The 21,085-nt window shown below is 44.1% G+C and overlaps 1 protein-coding gene across 2 annotated transcripts in view; it reads right to left on the bottom strand.

Annotated features, from left to right (window-relative positions):
* Positions 1 to 18,980: 18,980 nt before the first annotated feature.
* Positions 18,981 to 21,085, bottom strand: part of Vps13c (vacuolar protein sorting 13 homolog C) — a 158,024-nt gene continuing 155,919 nt past the window's right edge. For both annotated transcript variants that reach the window (XM_029482031.1, XM_021171411.2), the window contains 2 exons: positions 19,686 to 19,769; positions 18,981 to 19,341 (listed from right to left, as the gene is read on the bottom strand). In XM_029482031.1, coding sequence (XP_029337891.1) covers positions 19,240 to 19,341; positions 19,686 to 19,769 — 186 coding nt within the window. In that variant the 3' untranslated portion in view covers positions 18,981 to 19,239. The remainder of the gene's footprint in view (positions 19,342 to 19,685; positions 19,770 to 21,085) is intronic.

Here is a 21,085-nt window from a genome sequence, read left to right as displayed (position 1 = left end):
TGTGTGTGTGTGTGTGTGTGTAGGTAGGGGGCAGAGATAGATATTTTCCCCTGTTGCATCCACCTCATTTTTGAGAAAGGACCTCTCAGTGGATCTGCAGCTCACCTGATCTCTCCAATCAGCTAGCCAGTGAGCCCCCAGGGTCCACTTTTCTCTGCCCCTCCAGACTCCAGGTGCCACAGCTGACTATTTACACAGGTCTCGGGATTTGAACACAGGTCCTCATGCAGCTAGCACGTCACCCACTGAGCCATTTCCCATAATCCTACATATGGGATCCCGAAGATCAAACTCAAATTGTGAATAAAATAGTGACAAGCATTCCCAAGAAAACACAGCACAGTTCTACTTAAAGCACAATGTTTGACGCACAGACTGGAAAATACAGATAGATAAATAGATGGTTTCTTTTTTTTTTCAATTTTTACTAGATATTTTCTTCATTTACATTTCAAATGCTATCCCGAAAGTCCTTTATACCCTCCCCCCGCCCTGCTCCCCTACCCACTCACTCCCACTTCTTAGCCCTGGCATTCCCCTGTACTGGGGCATATAAAGTTTGCAAGACCAAGGGGCCTCTCTTCCCAATGATGGCCGACTACGCCATCTTCTGCTACATATGCAGCTAGAAACACAAGCTCTGGGGGTACTGGTTAGTTCATATTGTTGTTTCACCTATAGGGTTGCAGACCCCTTCAGCTCCTTGGGTACTTTGTCTAGCTCCTCCACTGGGGGCCCTGTGTCCCATCCAATAGATGGCTATGAGCATCCACTTCTGTATTTGCCAGGCACCGGCATAGCCTCACAAGAGAAAGCTATATCAGGGTCGTGTCAGTAATGTCTTTCTGGCATATGCAATAGTGTCTGGGTTTGGTGGTTGTATATGGGATGGATCCCTGGGTGGGGCAGTCCTGGAAAGAACCCAGATGCCCCTCAACAGAGGAATGGATACAGAAAATGTGGTATATTTACACAATGGAGTACTACTCAGCAATTTAAAACAATGAATTCATGAAATTCTTAAGCAAATGGATGGATCTGGAGGATATCATCCTGAGTGAGGTAACCCAGTCACAATAGAACACACTTGAAATGCACTCACTGATAAGTGGATATTAGCCCAGAAACTTAGAATACCCAAGATACAATTTGCAAAACACATGAAACTCAAGAAGAAAGAAGACCAAAGTGTGAATACTTCGCCCCTTCTTAGAATGGGGAACAAAATACCCATGGAAGGAGTTACAGAGGCAGAGTTCGGAGCTAAGACGGAAGGAAAGACCATCCAAATAGATGGTTTCTTAGAAGAAGAAAAAAAAAAGGATGGCTTGGGGAAGGGGAGGTGGTGGTAGCTGGCGAGATGGCTCAGTGATTAAGAGCACTAGCTACACTGGCAGAGGACCCAGGTTCAGTTCTCAACACCCACGTGGCAGCACACAACAATCGGCAGTTCAGTCCCAGGGGATCCAGTATCTTCTGGACTCTGCAGACAGCAGGTCCACAAGTGGTACTCAGACGTACATGCAGACACAACACTCATACACATGAGATAAATAACTCTTTACAAGAAACAAACTGCCAGGCAGTGATGGCACACGCCTTTAATCCCAGCACTTGGGAGGCAGAGGCAGGTGGATTTCTGAGTTCGAGGCCAGCCTGGTCTACAGAGTGAGTTCCAGGACAGCCAGGACCACACAGAGAAACCCTGTCTCGAAAACAAAAACAAAACAAAACAAACTGCTTTGGGTCCTCCTCAGCAATGCATTGGCACTTACCAAGACACAGTAAATAATATAAAAATAACTTCAAATGATTAATTAATCCCACACTTCACCTTTTCCTAAGATTAAATGCCTTCAGTGCCAGGGCCTGGTATTGGGTCGAAGAGAGAATTTAGTTAGCATTTATAAACTGTCGGTGAGGATAATTTTCAAGAAACACACGATTACTTTAGCTCAAGAAGCCAACTCAGCATTTATAAAAGGCGACTGAGTCCATCAGCACACCTGTCCATTTCTCTTTCTGCATTAATAAGACTGTGCCTCATAGTTTAACTGTAAAGTGTGCAGTTCAAGTGTGTGATTCATAATTATGCACATATCAATAGGGAATAGGTGAACCAGTGTATAATTTTGCTGCAAGAAGTCTAAATAAAGAGAAGGTTTTCTCCCAGAAGCCAAGAACTATCAAAATTACACCTGAGGATCCTGCTTATGACCATCTCCCTCTCCCAACTGTCCCAGGTGAACCGTGACCAGGCACTTCCGGTTGCAGATTTGATCACTGAAAAGATTTACCAAAAGTGCTGGTTAGTTTCGTGTCAATTTGACACAAGCTTGAGTCACTGGAGAAAAAGGAACCTCAATTGAGCAAGCCATTGGGGAGCAAGTCACGGGGAGCAAGTCACGGGGAGCAAGCCATGGGGAGCAAGCCATGGGGAGCAAGCCATGGGGAGCAAGCCATGGGGAGCAAGCCAGCAAGCACCCCTCCATGGCCTCTGCATCAGTTCCTGCCTCCAGGTCTCTGCCCTATTTGAGTTCCTGCCCTGACTTCCTTCAATGATGAACAGTGATGTGGACGCTTAAGCCAGATTAACCCTTTCCTCCCCGGGTTGCTTTGGTCATGGTGTTTCATTACAGCAATGCTAGCCCTAACTGGGACACCAAGACATAAATCTCTAAGATCAATGCAACATGGACATTTTAGTCATGGATCAATGAGTGGATAACCAGAGGGGCAATGAGAGTTTTCAGAGCCTGCCTCGGTTCTCAGCAAGACTGTATACTGTGAGATGAGAGGCAAGGACAGGCCTGAGACCCTGCTACCCAGGTCTGTCTGCACAGAGCAGTCTCCACAGGGCACTCACCTGGTGGGATAACAGTGACACTTCTCTAATCCCAGTGACAAGCCAACTGACACATCCTTCACACCCAAGCAGTAACAGCATTCTGCCTACCCCAACCCACCACAGCCCAGGCTGTCAGTGGTCAGCTCTGAGTCCTTCCCCTTCCGTGGCCAAGGCAAGGCAAGGAAGCAGATCAGAAAAGGATCTGGGGTTCTTTAGTTAGGGATTAAGATGAGCGGCATCCCATTAAGAATTAGGGAGATGCAGATGGAAGAAAAAATGTTATTACTGACAGGTCCTGGGGGCCACACATGTGCAAGATAGAGAAAAGAAAGAAAAACCTGGGGACGCCAATAGATTAAAAGTGTTCCCCTGATATTTCTGTCTGGTGGCCTTTAACCAAGCAGATAGGGACAAGTTCTGAGAAACCTCACTGTGGTCAAGAAGAGGTTACTATCTGTAGAGCCCATGAAGTTCCTGGGGTTCAGGCTGCATGTGGCTGGCTGTAGAAACATAAGCAATGGGAAAGTGACATAGGGCAGACCTCTGGATGGTATCCATGAAGGAGCGGGGTTTGGAGTGGGATTGAGCCAGAAATTGTGTCCAGGCTGAAACAGCCCTGTTCAGAGCACGAAACTATAAGGACTTTCCAATATAACTCAGAAGCTGGCTTGGCCCTGCTAAGCTTCCGAGACCAGACAATACTGGGTGTATTCAGGTGATGTGACTGTAGGTGAGACTGTGAAAAATTCTCCACAGGAACAAAAGGGACAATCACAAGTGGAATCAAGCTCAGGAGGGGGACAGTTGTCATTCTTGCTCTGCCTCTAGCTCCATGAAGACAAGACCCACTCTCTAGGATATCATAAGCTACCTACCTCTAGAGAGATGTTCCACACAAGTCTCTGCAGAGGGTAAAGTCAAGGCAAGCTCCCCACGAATAAAAGCATAGGGGCTCATTCCCCCCACCAGGGGGCTTAACATCTCCGTTTATCTTTGTTTTGACAAAGATATCAAGGGAAGAGAAAATATTTCTAAAAGGAGCCAGCCTCCCCTCCCCCCACACATGCTGTCTTAATTAATCGGATCAGCCATTAGTCACAGTGGCTTCAGCTCTTTGGTCCTACCTTAGAACAGGGATATTTCCAATCAAACCATTTCATTAGATGCTAAATAGTGCAGGCTGCCTTGTGTAGATGCTAAATAAGAGAGTTCAGAGAGGGCAAAGTCCAGACTAGATTCCTGTCAGAACTCCATCCAGAAAAAAAAAAATTGTTCTTGCCCAGAAAACTGCATCAGCACCAATTGCCAGTGTGAGTCAGCCAGGCTTTGGCTTCTGCTCCATCAATGAAATGTACAACTTAGGGAGAGCTAATTAATAGTATCAAGTACCACTTAAATTACCTCTCAAGCATTCGCAATTACCTGAGAAGGAGCAATTGACAATCATTTGGTGTATGAGATATGAATCAACTTTATCTAATTCATTAAGGAGCATCCTCCCCGCCCCCCCAGCCCTGGCCAACCATGCCTGGATACCCTAGTTCAAGTGACTGATAGTATTTTTGTACCTGAAAGAGAAAGAACGAACGTGTCTTAGAAAGCCCCCTCCTGGAGCAGGGGGATGCCTCAGTCAGTAAAGTTCTTGCAATGAAAGCTTGAGGAGCTGGGTTCAATCCCCGGGACATACAGCAGAGACAGGGGGCTTTTTTTTAGAGCTCTCTGGCAGGACATCACTGGCTTATCAGCAAGCTTCAGGTTTAGTGAGACCCTGCCTCAAAAAATAAGGTGAAGATTGATGGAGGAAAGCATCCAATGTCGACCTCTGGCCTCAATCTCTGACCCTGAAATGCACATGCATACACACACTGCATAAATGTACATACATATGTGCAACCTTTTACATATGTCCAACCTTTTGCACGGTTGGACTTTACATATTTTATGCAATATGACAAGACTGGACACATTCAGGGTGGCATTGCCATAGACAGACTTTCTGTATTTTAAGCTACTTTACAAAAGAAAATGCCTGGATTGTGGCCTTGTCCTCCTTGGTAAGCTCTTGGGCAGCTCCTCGCCCCACCCCACCCCCACTATGGCTCTGGGGGGCTTTGCTCACTCTTCTCTGACACAAGAGACCTCATCTGTGAAGCCCTCTGTCTCTCAGAGCCCACCCGAGGTCCCCTATGATCCACCACAGCAGCTATCAGATGTCAAGATTAAACCCTGACATTTCGTTGGGGAACCTTGAGTTGTCAGAAGTTGCCAATGTCAAAGAAATCTCAAAAAACGTCAACAATTTCTTGGGCAAATCGGTTTCTTCTGAAGAAAAAAAGAAAAGCCGTGTTTTTTGTCTTGCTCCCTGAGTGGGACAGTCGGGCTGAACAGAGAGATGATAGAGGCCACACAGGGAAGGTCCTACGGCATCAAATGTTATCCTTTGCTTGATATGTCTCCCGTTCCAGTAAACTAGGTCCAGGAAAGTCATATAGAGTTAGAGTCGCCCAATACCCTGAGCACAGCAAGGCTGGCTTCTCCAGGAAGCAGAATGCCATCTTGCACTGCCCCTACAGTGCCCGACATCCTTCCTTACACACTAAGTCAGGGAAAGTATTAGTAGGTGGACAGTGGATGCCTTCAAACCACTCATTTACAGAGCATCACTGAATCTCTGGCTCCACCGAGTTCCACCCCAAATGCAGTATTCTCTTGGCCCTGAAGCGGCTTTCTGCTAGCTGACATCTTCCACACCGTACCCTTTGCTTCTCCCTTATTTTCTTGCTAAGCTGACACCACCCCTCCCTTTCTGCCTGTCTCAGTTAGAGTTTCTATTGCTGTGGCGAAACACCATGACCAAAAGCAACAGTGAGGAGAACAGTTAACCGTTCGTCATGGAAAGCCAAGCAGGGACCTGGAGGCAGGAGCTGATGCAGAGGCCGTGGAAGGCACTGCTTACTGGCTTGCTTAGGCCTACTCTCTAATAGAACCCAGGAACCACCAGCCAAGGACAGCATCATCCAGGATGAGCCTGGCTCTTAATCACTAATTACAAAAATGCCCTACAGACTTGCCTACAGCCTGATTTTATGGAGGCATTTTCTTAGTTGGGGTTCCCTCCTTTCAAATGGCTCTAGTGTCAAGTTGACATAAAACTAGCCAGAACACCACCCTACCTCAGAGGCAGCCCCCTCAGTCCTTCCCTAGCCTATAGACATAGGCAGAGTGAAACCAACTGCTTACCCCCCGCCTCTGGTCCTCCCCTTTGCCTCCCTCCCAGGTAGAAGCACTCAGACGCCTTCTGTCCTCTCTGTCCCACCCCCACCCCCACCCCCGTAACCTCCTTTTCCAAGTCAGCCCTGTCTCCAATACTGATCTGACGGAGGAGAGAAACCTGGCCCCTTTCTGGTCCATCCATGAAGAAAGAGGGGGTGGTTCCAAAGGCCTATTCTTGCCTATTGACTTCATGCTCACCTTGGCCACAAAGAAAAAGTCCATTCATCCCTCACCCTGCCTCTCCTACCTTCCACTGACCCTCTCCTTCCATTTAAATATTATATGTTTCATAAACACAAAGTATGACATGTAATTTCAAAAACACACTCACCCTCTAGGACAGTGGTTCTCACCCTCCTAATGCTGTGACCTTTGAATGCAGTTCCTCACGTTATGGTGATCCCACACACACACACACACACACACACACACACACCATAAAATTATTTTTGTTGCTACTCCATAACTGTAATTTTGCTACGCTTACGAATCATAATGTAAATACCTGTGTTTTTCGATGGTCTTAGGCGACCCACAGGTTGAGAACCACTGCTCTAGCAACAGCTGTGAACATTTTGCCATTTTTTGTTAACTACCTTGCTCTTTTGATTTAATGAACAAATCTTTGCGGATATAACCAAAACCCATCCCCTCCCCGCTCCATTCCCTCCCTCTTTCCTTTCTGGGAAATAATCACTTCCCTAAAGTTGGCATAGATGCTTTTCGCGCACGCCTCACGGACTGTGCGCCTTACATTTGCATGAACTATATTTGAACATGAACTATATTGGCAACTAAGACTTCTCTCTAAAAAATTTTTTAGATTGTCTGTTTCTGCAAAATCCTCTCATACTTTAGGTCCTCTGCAGACTTTCTATTACACCTAACATAGTGTAAATGGTATGTAAATAGCTCTCATATGCAACTGTTTTAGAAACGATAGGAATTGGTCAGATCCATAGAGAGAGAGAGAGACCCTGAACACTGGACTGAAGTGATGGCTCCATGGGTCAGAGTACTGTGCGAGCGTGAGGACCTGAGTCTGGGTCCCTAACACTCATATGAAAAGCTGGATGTAGCTCACACACCTCTCACCCGAGAGCAGTTGGGGAGGGCTAGCTGAGACAGGATGACAGCTGGTGATGGTGAGCCAGGCTAGCCCCAAAGTCATCACTTCGAGGGTTAATGAGAGATTATGGTGGCATGAGTAGGAATTGTCCCCCGTACCCCCATGGATTTGAACACTTGGTGCCCTCTCAGAGGCACTGTTTGTGGGAGTAATGGAAACTTTAGGAGGTGGAGCCTTGCTGGAGGAAACAATCACTGAGAATTTATAGCCTCACCCCATTTAGGGTATGCTTCCTGTGTGGATGGAGATATAATCTCTCAGGCTCCCTCTCTGACCTCCCATGGCCATGCCTCCCATACCATTAAGGACTCCCCCTGAAACAGTAAGCCAAAATAAACTCTATTTTCTTAAGCTGCCTTTGGGCGTGATGTTTTATCACAACAGAAAAGGAACTAATACAGGGAGAAATACTAAAGGAAATAAGCTGGATAGTGATAGAGCAGGACACACAGTTCTCTTCTGGCTTCGGTGTATGCATGTCTACTCACAGTACACACACACACACACACACACACACAGAGACAGACAGAGAGAGAGAGAGAGAGAGAGAGAGAGAGGCTGGCTATGGGGAGCTGATATACAGAGGTGGTTCAAAGTCTATGTATTGACATAGAAAGACAGGTCTATAGAGTCTGTTGTTTATAATACTCTATTTTAGCTCTCTTGCACATCTTTTTAGTCCACTACTAGTAGACAGCTGTGCACACACTGTTGTCAATATCTGGAGTGTTGCAGCAAGTGTCATGCCGCTTACCATCTTTCCCATTGCTTGTATGCATTTCTGCATGAATGCCTAAAGGCAACTGTTATCTGTGTGTGCCTGGCAGAGGCAGACATTGGGAATCTTTTGAGCCTGGTTCTACTTCCCAGTACCACTCCATCCCATAACACACTGGCTACTCAACCATCCACTTTAGTCAGCCAGACACATGTGCAGTGGCAGGCATCTGGTTGCGTCAAGTGGCTTGTCCTGGAATTATCTTCAGGTTTCTTTCTTGTGAGTTGTCTGCTCACAGCCTTTGCTCGTTTTCCTGGTGAGTTGTTTTCTTCATATTGAATGAAGGGAATTCTTAACGTGTTACAAACCACAGCTTTCTTTGCCAGTTATGTTGGTCACCCATGGCTTGACCATGTCACACATGTCTATAACTTTCTGACTTTTCTCACCTCTACCCTCTCTTACGTCTTCCCCATCCCTCTCAATCACATTCCCATCTTCCTTACCTGACTCTTTCAGGATCCATAACTTTTGATTTTGTTTTGTGACACACATTTAACCTTACGTCTCTTAACAAGACATGTCAAGTATTTTTACCACTTGGTTATATTTTTTAAAGATTTATATTTATTATTATTATTATTTATGCATGTTTGAGTGTCTACGGGTCTGTATGTGTGAATGAAAGATCAGAAGAGAGCATCAGATCCCAGGAAGGTGGAGTTCTGGGCACTTTGTTAGTTTCCTAATACAGTTGCTAAGAACTCAGCTCGGGGCCTTTAATAGCCAGGTGTGTGCTCTTAACCACTGAGCCACCTTTCCAGCCCTGTCTTTTAGTTATTATGAAGAAAGACACTAACACTGACATACACAGTGTCATTTCTAAGGATAAATGAGACTATGCAAAGCACTTAACCTGGTGCCTGATACACTTGCTTACCCTTCTTTTCACAAACTGTTGCCTACTTGTGGTCTCTGTTTGTTCTCCTTGTTCTGACCTCTTTGTTCCTTTCTGTCCGACTTTCCTATTCCTAAAGTGGATTTGGTAATTCCCGGCCTTTTATTCTTTTATGTACAGCCTGCTGAGATCCATGAATTAACAAGATGCTGTCTAGAACACTTGACTTTGAGTATCACAACCTTCTAGTGTGACGCATCCAAGAACACCTTACAGCTTAGAATTTAAGAAAAATATAATGTTGCTTCAATAGTTTATCATTTTCTTGTAGTCTTGATCAACTTATACATCTTGGCTACACTCTATTACCAATTTATCCCCATTATATATTATATTTTATATTTCATGTCTACTCTTGGTTTTATTACTCTTCTCCTGACGTGCATTGTTTAGTTCTCTCTCTCTCTCTCTCTCTCTCTCTCTCTCTCTCTCTCTCTCTCTCTCTCTCTCTCTCTCTCTCTCTCTCTCTCGTGTGTGTGTGTGAGTGTGTGCGTGTGCATGTGTGTGCGTGCATGTGTGTTTACATGCATGTGCCTATATGCACCCACAGGGGCCAGAAGCTGATACTTGTGTCTTCTCCCATCATTCTCCATGTTTTGTTTTGAAACAGGGTTCCTCCTTGAACCTAGAGATCACTGGTTGGCAAAGCTACCCAACTAATGAGCCCTGGTGTCCTCCTGTCTGTCTCTCAATACTGAGACCACAGGTTCTGGAGATCCTGAACCGAGGTCCCCATCCTTGCATGGTAGGCTCTTTGCTCGCTGATTCCCTCCATACCCCCTAGCAGTTTCTTAAGAAATTATCTGAGACTGGAAACCTTCCCCTTGAATGAATGTTAATTTAACTGATTAAACACAACTAAATGATCAATATTCTCTTAGTCACATCTCACTTGGTGATGTCTCCCAGGTGTGACAGTTAAGGATTCTGCTGTCAATCCTAATTATTGATCCCCTTTTAGTAACCTTTCTGTTCTTTCTAGCAGCCTTCTGCGGTTTTCTTTGTGTTTACAAATGTGCCCCATGCACCTTAAGACTGCAACCCATGTGAACACGTGTTCAGCTCAAGTGGGATGTTAAGGCATTAACCAGATGATGGTTTTAGTGACACACGAGAACCCCATGTTTACTCTATGAAAAGGCCCTGTGATTAAGGAACCCAGAGAACATGAAGCTTTCTTATGGGAGGAGAACAGCTCTAAGGTGAAGCCACAGGAGCCGTCATGTCTTTCCACCTCATCATGAGAGAATTCGGTCAGATGAATACACTTGAAGCTACACATAAAGAGAGCAAAGATATTTAAGGCTTCATTCACGCCCATTATAATCTGCTTTGTCTATGCTGCTTTCTCAAGCTTAAAATGTCTAGACCTAGGCTACTGCTGTGCCTACAAAGAGGTAGCGCCAAGCATCAGGTCACTCACTTCTTGGTAAGTAAATCCCTCCTATGAACTTGTTTCTTCATCTGGAAAGCAAAGGCACCTTACTGTGGTGTGCCAGATGATGGCTGTCAAGTTTGAAAGGTGCGCTAAGGCTTTCTGAGTGGCCGTGATCTTCTCTGTTACTGAAGCGGAGGGTGTGCCTCTGTAGGAGGAAGGCTCCGTCTCACAGTCATGGCGGGCTCCAGGATTAGTCATTCCCACGCTCAGATCCGCCAGGCGTCTTCATTATCTGTCTCTGAGTCGAGACCATTCCCACATGAAAAGGCTAGCAACTGTTTCCCATGCCTTCTCTTCTTTTTCAGCTAAAGGCTGTGTGCGTTTATAAAAGAGCCCATAGGTAGTTTAGAATATACGCCTAATGTCTGTGGGGCAGTTGTGAGGAAGCAGGAAGAAAGGCTTCCTTTAGAAACACACCTCACACTTTCAAAATAGCCTAAAATTGGTCATTTTACCCATAGCCAAACTCAAAGGTTAACATAAAGGCACATTTAGTCCAAAAGACTTATTTTTAAATGAAGAAATAGACTAAAAGAATAAAAGATAGTTTTCTCAGGATCTTTATATATATATATATATATATATATATATATATATATATATATATATAAACTGTACAAGTTTACAAATGTACCGCTTAGTAAAAGTTATTACAAGGCTAACTCATGCTCTAGAGATAGCCCAGGGGTTACAAAGCATTTGGTGGGGCTGTAGGGGACCTGGGTTTGGTTCCCATCATCTGTATCATGCAGCTCAAAACTGCCTATACCTAGAGTTCCAGGTTATCTGATGCTCTGCCCTTCCTAGCCTCTGCACATACATGGAGCATACAAAATCATGCAGGCACACATATGTAAAAGTCTAATAAAAAAGATAATGTAGTTATTTCTGTGTATATAGAGAATATTTTTGGTTGTGAGCCTAACCATTAGCAACTAAGCCATCTCTCCAGCCTGGATATAGAAAATAAATTATTTAGCCCAAAACTTAGAATACCCAAGATATATAATACAATCTGCTAAGCGCATGAAACTCAAGAAGAATGAAGACCAAAGTGGGGTCACTGTACCCCTTCTTAGAATTGGGAACAAAACATCCATGGAAGGAGTTACAGAAACAAAGATTGGAGCTGTGACGAAAGGATGGACCATATAGAGACTGCCATACCCAGGGATCCATCCCATAATCAGCTTCCAAACGCTGACACCATTGCATACACTAGCAAGATTTTGCTGAAAGGACCCTGATATAGCTGTCTCTTGTGAGACTATGCTGGGGCCTAGCAAACACAGAAGTGGATGCTCACAGTCAGCTATTGAATGGATCACAGGGCTTCCAATGGAGGAGCTAGAGAAAGTACCCAAGGAGCTAAAGGGACCTGCAACCCTATAGGTGGTACAACATTATGAACTAACCAGTACCCTGGAGCTCTTGACTCTAGCTGCATATGTATCAAAAGATGGCCTAGTCGGCCATCACTGGAAAGAGAGGCCCATTGGACACACAAACTTTATATGCCCCAGTACAGGGGAACGCCAGGGCCAAAAAAAAAAAAAAAAAAAGTGGGAATGGGTGGGTAGGGAAATGGGGAAAAGGGGGGAGGGTATGGGAGACTTTTGGGATAGCATTGGAAATGTAATTGAGGAAAATACGTAATAAAATATATTAAAAAAAAGAAAATAAATTATGATAATAGCGACATTTTATTTCATGTAAGTAGTTTCTTTTAAGGCTGAGATACTTTTTCCTGTTAGGGGAGCAATGGGCAATTTGCAATTGTCTGAGGCCCACTCCATCTCAGTTGGTTCTGGTGGCACAGATGGTGATCCATGCAACTATATCCTAAGAGGGTGAATGGGGTGGATCAGGTACATAAGATGACTTGATGTCACTCTGACTATGGATGGTCTAGGTAGGAGATGATGAAAACTTGGAAACTCCCATTTATGGTTGAATGGGTGGCAGCACCCAAGGCCAGCCTTCAGTTCTATTTAAGAGCATTTCATACTCAAGCTTCCACACAGACACACCCTCAGTATGTCTGGGACTACGTGCAATGGATGAAAAGCCACAAGGAGATATATCTGTGCTGGATATAAAAACTGCCCATGATTAACCATTACTATAACTCAACATCTAGCCGAAGCATCTCAAAGAGAAAGCAGATTGATTTTGGTTCAGTGGATACAGTCCATCCTGCTGGAGAAGTCCTGGCATCTGGCCTGGCTCCATGGATCATGGTAGGAGCATGAGGAGGGAGGTCCTCCCGTACTGGAGAACAAAAAAGCAGAAAGCTTGGGCAGGCACGAGAAGTGGATATATATAACCTTTAAGGACTGACTCCGGTGACTCACGTCTGCTAACTGAGCTACAGAATCCAAAGGTCCCACAACCTCCCCAAGCACAACCTCTGGCTAGGGACTGTGTATTCAAACACAGGAGCCTGGAGAGGACATTTAGACTCGAGCTCTCACAGGTCCCCAAGGAGATGATTTTCTTCAAAAATCATTAAATCACAATCATTTGACATATAAACATTGCAGGTGATTGTAAGAGAGTTGATTTCTAACTCCATGTTCATTGACTGAGCAGTCATTTCAGGTGACCCAGGAAATGCAGTCTTATCCACTGAGCTAAGTCACACATAATCCACCTTCACAGCCTTTACCAAGCGGCGTTCTCAAGTGGCTCCCATCCACCCTGCACTGCACTGACAGATGTGTCAGAGCCTTCTGTGCTCTTTTGAGGTCAGCTTGGAACAAGTGTCTTCTGGGTCTCTAAACTTTACCTACAGGAATCTTTGACATGAGCAAGCTATAGTTTCCTGCTGGCAGTGACTTCAGACACAATTCTAAATGTTCCATAGGCCTCAGTGCTCTTCCAGAATCTCCCAGGAGTGTGATTTCCTGAGGAAAAAAAAAATCTGCTATTTATAATAGATTACTCAAATGACTGGAGTTCATTATTGGAAAAGCTAAGAACTCGGATATTAATTCACTAATTCATACCCCCCCCTTATTACTTTTTGAAAGCGTGAACCACTGTGAATTGAGTGAAGTAGGGAAGATTTGATCAGAAGTGTCAAAGTAGGTTAAGCTCCTCACAGTACTCCAGGGGAAGGAAGCCATGCCCTCTTCAACTATAGTTGCTTAATTTAAACCATCAATAACTGCATGCTTAACTAAGCTGCAGCACCCTCTGGTGAGGCTAAACCTTTACAGCTCCCATTCAAATCACATCTTTCAGCCCCTGCTCATTCATTCCATCACTGCTCTCTGTCATGCCCTGTCATCTAAAATACCATCTCTTCCTGGGCATGTTCCCAGCCATGGTGAGAAAGCACCTTGAGCATGTGTATTGTTTCTGATAGCAGAACTAGCTAATGGCTTGTGGTAGAACCTGGAGCGATTCATTCTTAGTTCTAAAGAACATTAGAGAGGTCAAGTTTTTTTCTTCCTCCCTATTATACCTCAAAGGCTACATCAATTATTAACTGTCTCAGTAACATTAGAGTACATGTTAGAATTCTCCAGGATCTGGGAAATAGTTTAAACCAAGGGCTGGCTGACTTAGACTCTTGAGTATTTTCTATGGGAAATGCCTATGCAACTGTTAGGATTACAACACATAGAGAGGAAGTAAAAAACATTGGGCGGGGGACAAAGGCACAAAGTTTTAAAAGAAATATAAGACACCAATACAGGCCATGTTGATTACCCCCTGATTCTTAGTATCCCTCTCTAGCAAGGGCAGAGGGTGGGGAGTGGAGATGGAGTCTTGAAAGACATGCATGCTCAGCCCTGATTTCACTTACTCCCTCACTGCAGCATCCTAGGTGCCTCATTTGGAGCCTGCATCTGCTCCACCTGAAAAGTCTTAAGAACTACTAAAACGTTAATGTCAAAGCTTTGCTCTCTTGTCCCACAGCTACTAACTGTCCCCTGTAGTGTGAAGCTAGCTATAACCAATGAATGGGTAGCACTGTGCGCCTATTAAACTTTATTTAGAAGACTTTTTTACCTGGGGTCTTCTTTGGCAACCACTGGTCAATAAAGATAATTTGCTAACATGGAAGGAGATAATCACAGAAATGCAATGGAGTGTAACAAGAAAGCCTGAAATGATGGCCCAAAAGGAAAGATGGCCAAGGGAGACACTGGTGTCAAAAGGTATTCTCCACAAAAGCTACCAAACTCAGAGTCAAGATTCACAATCAATTTTTGATTTAAAAAAAAAAAAAAAAGGTTTATCGTGGGATTTGAGCCACATTTAGAAAACCAGAGGCAGCCTAGTCCATCTCAGGAGAAGTCACCTGATCTTTCTTTGGGTTTATGAGAATTACTGCTGAGGAAGTAAGTCCTCTCTGAAAAGGCTCCTTATTATCTTAGTGAATGAGATTGACCTAAGGGACCAGGATGTTCTATTTTCTCACCATCCGATTGTTTTCTCACTAGAGGTCAATTATTTAAAACCCTCCCTTCCAGCTAATACTTAATACACAAGAGGGAGGGAACTACTTCATTCTTGGCTTGTGTTTCTTCTGGATGTCACAAATCCTTGTGTTGCACCACCAAGGGGACACCACCAAGGGGACATCAATCTCAACAGCAAAGTGCCTTGCCAGGGAACTGTAAGGCACGGTAGTGACGTGGTCGGAATAGGAAAGAATCCTATTGCCTTTCACTGACAATCCTATGGTCTGGTTTTGTTGTTGTTGTTTTGTTTTTTTGGGTAAATTTTGAGAAGTTTAATAATCCAATGTTATTCATTAAATAAAATAATTAAAATGTTAATAGCCTGAAGTTAATAATTTTGAGGGTGTGTGGTTAATATTGTTAACCACATGGGCTCTGGAATCACCTGGGAGACAAACATCTGGATATGTCATGAAGAAGTTTCTAAATTGGAATGAGGTGAGATGACCCACCCTATCTTTGAGTGACACCATTCAATGAGCTGGAGTCTCCAACTTTATAAAAAAAAAAAAAAAAAAAAAAAAAGAGCAAGTTCTTAACAGCAGTCACCTCTGCTTCTTGACTACAGCTGCAGTGCAATCTGCTGCTTGACACTCCCGCCTCTACCTTCCCTGCCATGACAAACTGCCCCCTCTGGGAGCCAGAATAAGCTCCTTATTGGCTTGAGAAAGGTTAACTTGACACAGAATAGAGACCTCTACAACCTCTTCTGGGGCTCCTGGGCCAAATGTGCTTCAGAATATAGAAGTGTAGCCTATCCTATCCCATGGGGCCACACCCCATAGTCATCAGAGGAGTTCAGATGCAGCCAATCATCTTTACACGAAGAAAGAACACAAACAACCTCAGGCCGGGTCAGGTCAGATTTTGCTGCCAGGTGACTTTGTTTTAAACCTGTGAAGAGTCTTTTGGCTTTCAGAGCTTTCTGTACTAAGTGAGGGACTATATAGGTACAGTATATGAAAGCAAAACATGGTGCAAATTCTTCCTGAAGGTTCTTTCAGTCCAAAATGACCCACAATAAGGATTATTTAAATGGCTGGGGCTTTTCCATGAAGGAGGTTTTGAAAATAAGTCAGGAAGAAATTTAAATTCAGAGGCACGGTCACCATTAGAGTGAGCTATGTCCCTCTGCCCTGGTAGGTTCCACTCTCTTTTCAGAGAAAACACACATGGCCTAGAACCCCTCTTAGCAGTAGCCACAGGAATCATGGCCACAACATTCAACCACAAGGCCTTCCTCAAGGACACATGACTAAGAAATGAGCAACCTTCTGTTTTTTAAGATTCTTTGCGGGGACAGTAAATTGGCTCAGCAGGGAAGCCTGACAAACTGGATTTAATTCTTGAGATCAGCATGGCAGAAGAGAACCACGAAAGCAACTCCTACAATCACCATCTGACCACACATGAGCCTTGACATGCCCCAGCCAAACAACTAAATGCCATATTTTTTTTTTAAATCTTTCTCTCCAAGATGAAGATGGTCTTGTAGTTCAGCAGTAACTGCAATGCCTGATTGGTACTGATATCTGAAAAGCTTTTGGAGCCTGTTTTAAGTCAGATCATTAATTTTTAGTTCTGGCGGTGCCTCAGAAACAAACCTGGAGCTTTGTTAAGAAACAAAACAATAAAACAAAACACCAGATGTCCAGAGATTCCCCCCAGATCAATGAATTTAAAGTCCCAAAGTGCCACAAAGATATTAGTATTCTCTCATACATAATTTAAACTAGAACACCACTCTCCCTCCCCAGGAATTTCAGGTAAGAAGTCTATCCCAGGTTAGATTTTCTTAGAAAGCCCAAGGGCATTCTTCTAATGTTTTGTTCACTTTGGATTTTGATGTATCTGCCTTGCTACAGGCCCGATGTGAGCCTCCTCTACCCACCTGATAACTCAGTGCCTGAAAGGCTTTCAAAATGCTGTACCCAGGGGGAGGGGTGGGGAGCCAGGAATGGAAAGACTAAAGGGGTTGCAAGAGATGGGGAGACGCATTCCAGATCTTCAAAACCATTGAAGAGAATACATGCCCAAGACTGCCACAGTGAATTCTGCTCCCCAGGACACCTGCCTTAGCATCCCTGTCACCCTTCCCAGTGACTGAGAACTCATGACAGGCAGGAGCTCAGCGCAATGCTGTTGTGCTTCCCGGGTGCTGCAGCTCCAGTGTGGGAGGGAGGCTCAGAGCCTTGGAACAGGCACTGTGTAAAACTCTCTGCAGTGTCTCACCTGTCTTCTGACTATCATGAGGGCAGACGGGCAAAGGGGAATGTTGAAATAAAGAAGAGAATGAGACTTCCGTATTTAGCACAAACACAGAGATCGCACACATATAAACAATGTAACAATGGTTTATTTCTCTCAAAAAGTTATAAGCGAGTCACTGCCCCTGAATGCATTTGTAAAAAAGACCACACACCTAATTACATACAACCAGTGGGTTACTCCTGTACCAGAACACTGTATCAAATAAAAATGCCACAGGTATCAACTGAGACAATGAGTTTATAGACTTGACTATTCTTAGTCTAATGTTCTGTACATTTGTTTCTGGAATAAACCATCAGTGCAATATAATGCCTTAAATATTTATAATACCATTGACAGCTGGGATTAACATGAAAAAATGTAGTCAGATATTCAAATTCCTGATTAAGTCAGTTTTAAAGACATAGACTGCTAGTGTACTTGCTAGGCTTATCACACTGCCTTCTAGCTCTAGAAAGTTCAATTAGGTTTAAAGCTATCAGTTTTATATGTAATGATTTTCTTAACAGGAATAACGGTATTAAGCTAGGCACAGTGGCGCATGCCTTTGATCCCAGCACTTGGGAGGCAGAGGTAGGCAGATCTCTGTGAGTTTAAGGCCAGCCTGGTCTACATTGTGAGATCCTATCAAAAGGATGGAAAGAGGGAAGGAAGAAAGGAAGGAGAGAGTGAAGGAAGGAAGGAAGGAAAGAAAGAAAGAAAGGAAGAGACAGAGAGGGAGGGAAGGAGGGAGGGAAGAGGAAGGAAGGAAGGAAGGAAGGAAGGAAGGAAGGAAGGAAGGAACGAACGAACGAACGACCGAACGAACGAACGAACGAACGAACTGGAGATTGGAGATGGGGGGCATGGTGAGGGTAAGAAATGAAGGAACTGAATTAAAATCTAACAGCCACTAAAAATCAGACACTGGTTTCTGCACTCTCCCTTAGAGAAACATGAAGCGGCAGTGGGGGGCTAAGACGTCTTCCTGTGCAATCCTGAAAGCGTGACTGGCATTGAGGGTGGAAGGAGGACCTGCATCAACCAAGGCAAAGCAAGATGAGCATCCATACATTCCTCATCTCATCGCTGACTGTGCGCTTTAACTCAATGCCACGTTCAACACCCTGAACAAGGCTAAATAAAGGTCCACCCAAAGAAATAAAATCCCTCAGAGTAACAGGCAGCCCCGACCTAACAAGCCTCAGGGAGACGAGGAAGGACAGCAGCTTGATGCATACAGGGAATGCCCCATCTCCCAACTCTGTACAGACCTTGAAGAAAACCTACACAATAAAGTAAGTAGGGATTTTTCATTCTTCCTAACAGGTATTTAAAAGACATTTACAGGTATGCATTAGAATTAAATGTTCATTTATGGCGCCCTTTGCAGTCTTTTATATTCTAAAATAAATCTCTGGAAATATAAAAAATATTGTACTTTATATATTCCTGAATGCTGAGGAGCTCATAGTGCAATTTCTCAGGAATCCGTCATTGTGCTCATGAGAGGCCACCCTGAAAGTACCCAGGTGGGGGCCTCGCTGCAGACAGCGCTGCAGGGCCACCCACCAAAGCTGCCAGACCGCCCATGGTCTGAGATTAGATCGAAAGGAGAAAAAAAGCACTCGTGTAAAACTCATCTTATTAGAAGAAAAATAACATTTTCATAAAATGAACATGGAAAATGCACCGCCTCTCCTTTAGGTACATTTCTTCAGTCAACTGACTGGTTTACCTAAAGTGTTCTCTTAGTTCAATTATTGCACAAATTACTTTTAAACAAATGTCAGTGTCCACTATTTGTCTGAATAAAACCTTTCAAAGAATACTACTCACTTTAAAATCTCCTCTCTTCAGTAAGGATTAATTAAAAACAAGCCCACCACTCTTTGCTTCACAATTTTAATATTAAGGAATAAGTCTCTCCAAGCTGAAGTGGTATTTCTTTGAGGCCTGACCTAAACGTGTAGCAGTAGACTCCTAATATATATGAATTCCCAACACTCAAAGTTAAGAGTCAAAAACAAAAACAAGAAAAACAAAACAAAAACACCAAAACCCAGAGCTAAGGAATCACTGGAAATGTTCTCTTCAGCAGGCCCTCTGAAGCGGCTGCTTCCCCCTCAGAAGCCTTGTAGAATCCATGGTCAAGACGGCCCCTGGGGCCTGAGGAGCTTCACTGAAGACTGCCTCATGAGCTTCTGCTGCTGCCTTGCTGACTGTGCGCTCTCAATGGCATCAAAGGCCCTCTGGAAGGAAAAGCAGGGTTATCAACTGCAAAGATGACCTCTGGCTCCCCTGAGGGTAGGGGAAGGCAGAGACGCCTGCGTCTCCATGCAGGCGTGGACAAGGACCAGGCTACCACCTCACATGAGGTATGAACTATGACTCTCCCAGGCTGTACCACCCACTCACGCAATGTGAACCATGACCTTCCACTCTGGTGAGTTTCCAGCCCGCCATTCACAGGAGCATTAACTCAAAATTACCAGTAGTAGAGTATGTGAGAGATAATGGCGACTAGCTATTACTCCAGCTTATAAAGATTTTCCCATTAAAAACCTTGAGGGGGTTGTTAAAATGAACTCTTTACCTTGGCTGTGATGGGATCCTTCAGGTAAATTTTCCGAAGATGGCCTATATTGGCACTGTCTTTTTTATGGAACAGACCCTGCTCCTGGTTTTAACAGAAAAAATGACAGGAAAGGAATTATTCTTTAGGAAAAAAAAAACATAATATTTAACTGGATGCTTAAATGTCAACTTATTTTATAAGCACTACACCACTGGAATGCCACATGCAAGTATGCTGTGAAATAAACCACCCTGCTACAAGGAAAGTGGCTGCACACTCAAGTCTGAATTTATAGACCCATTTGTGTAAAATAAAGGCTTCTGCAGGCAACAATAAATAGCCTACAGGATCGCACTGTGACAATGCATGACAGCTGACAGACAAGTGGCGAACCAAACGGCCCCCCCTTCATCTGCTGATAGATAAAATTCTTACACAATGTAAAAATACACTGAGTCAATTCTTACCACTGATGTGAAGCCAAGATGCTGCAGTAGTTTGAATGAGATTGGCTCCCATAGGCTTATATGTTTGAATATTTGGTACCTCACTGGTGGAACTATTTGGGAAGGATTAGGGGTGTGGCCTTGTTGGGGACAGGCTTTGAGGGTTCAAAAGACTGCACCACGCCCAGTCTCTCTTTCTCTCTACCTCCCACTTTCAGATCACGATGTAAGTTGCTCAGCTGTTCCAGTCACCATGCCTTTGCTCCAGAATCATGGATCCCATCCTCTGAAACCCAAAGCCCCAGTTAGACTGTTTCTTTTATACATTGCCTTCTCGTGGTGTTTTCTTACTACAGCAAGGGAAAGGTAACCGAGAGGCAGGTGGTAACCAGGGAACTGTAAACTATGCACGGACAGTCTGCCCCGGCTCCAGGGCACTGTTTCCTGCCAAGGCGCCCTGTGCTGTGATGTTCTAGGTGACAATCTGCACCAGAGCACACATGGGCAGGCTGACTCGGGAGTCTCTTGTCTATACATGTCTATAATGAGAGAAGTAAAGGACAATCCCTTTAAACCCATTCAAAATCTGTAGGTAATGTTGTTTGGAGAGTTTTAGTAAAGAGGATAATATCTTTGTTATTTAAGCAAAACAAAGGTATTATACACAATGCCATATTTACAATGCCAACTGTTTATGTTTTCTTAAGAGAGATAAAAATACATTTAGAGGTGTGTGTGTGTGTGTGTGTGTGTGTGTGTGTGAGAGAGAGAGAGAGAGAGAGAGAATGGTAGGTAAGCCTAAGAACCCAGCAAAGACAAGGTATAACTTCTGCTAACCCCATACTGTGCAATGCAAAGTCCATCCTTAGCAAAGTATGGGAGGAAAGACACAGGTCACACACATGTAAGTTATATTCACATTCTGTGTGCACCAGATCATAAACGGGGCTATTTAGACCTAATCTATCTTTA

The sequence above is a fragment of the Mus caroli genome, chromosome 9, assembly GCF_900094665.2.
Source record: "Mus caroli chromosome 9, CAROLI_EIJ_v1.1, whole genome shotgun sequence".
Classification (NCBI taxonomy): Eukaryota; Metazoa; Chordata; class Mammalia; order Rodentia; family Muridae; genus Mus; species Mus caroli.
The sequence above is the reverse complement of the archived record's forward strand: the minus strand, read 5'-3'. Positions and strand labels throughout refer to the sequence as shown.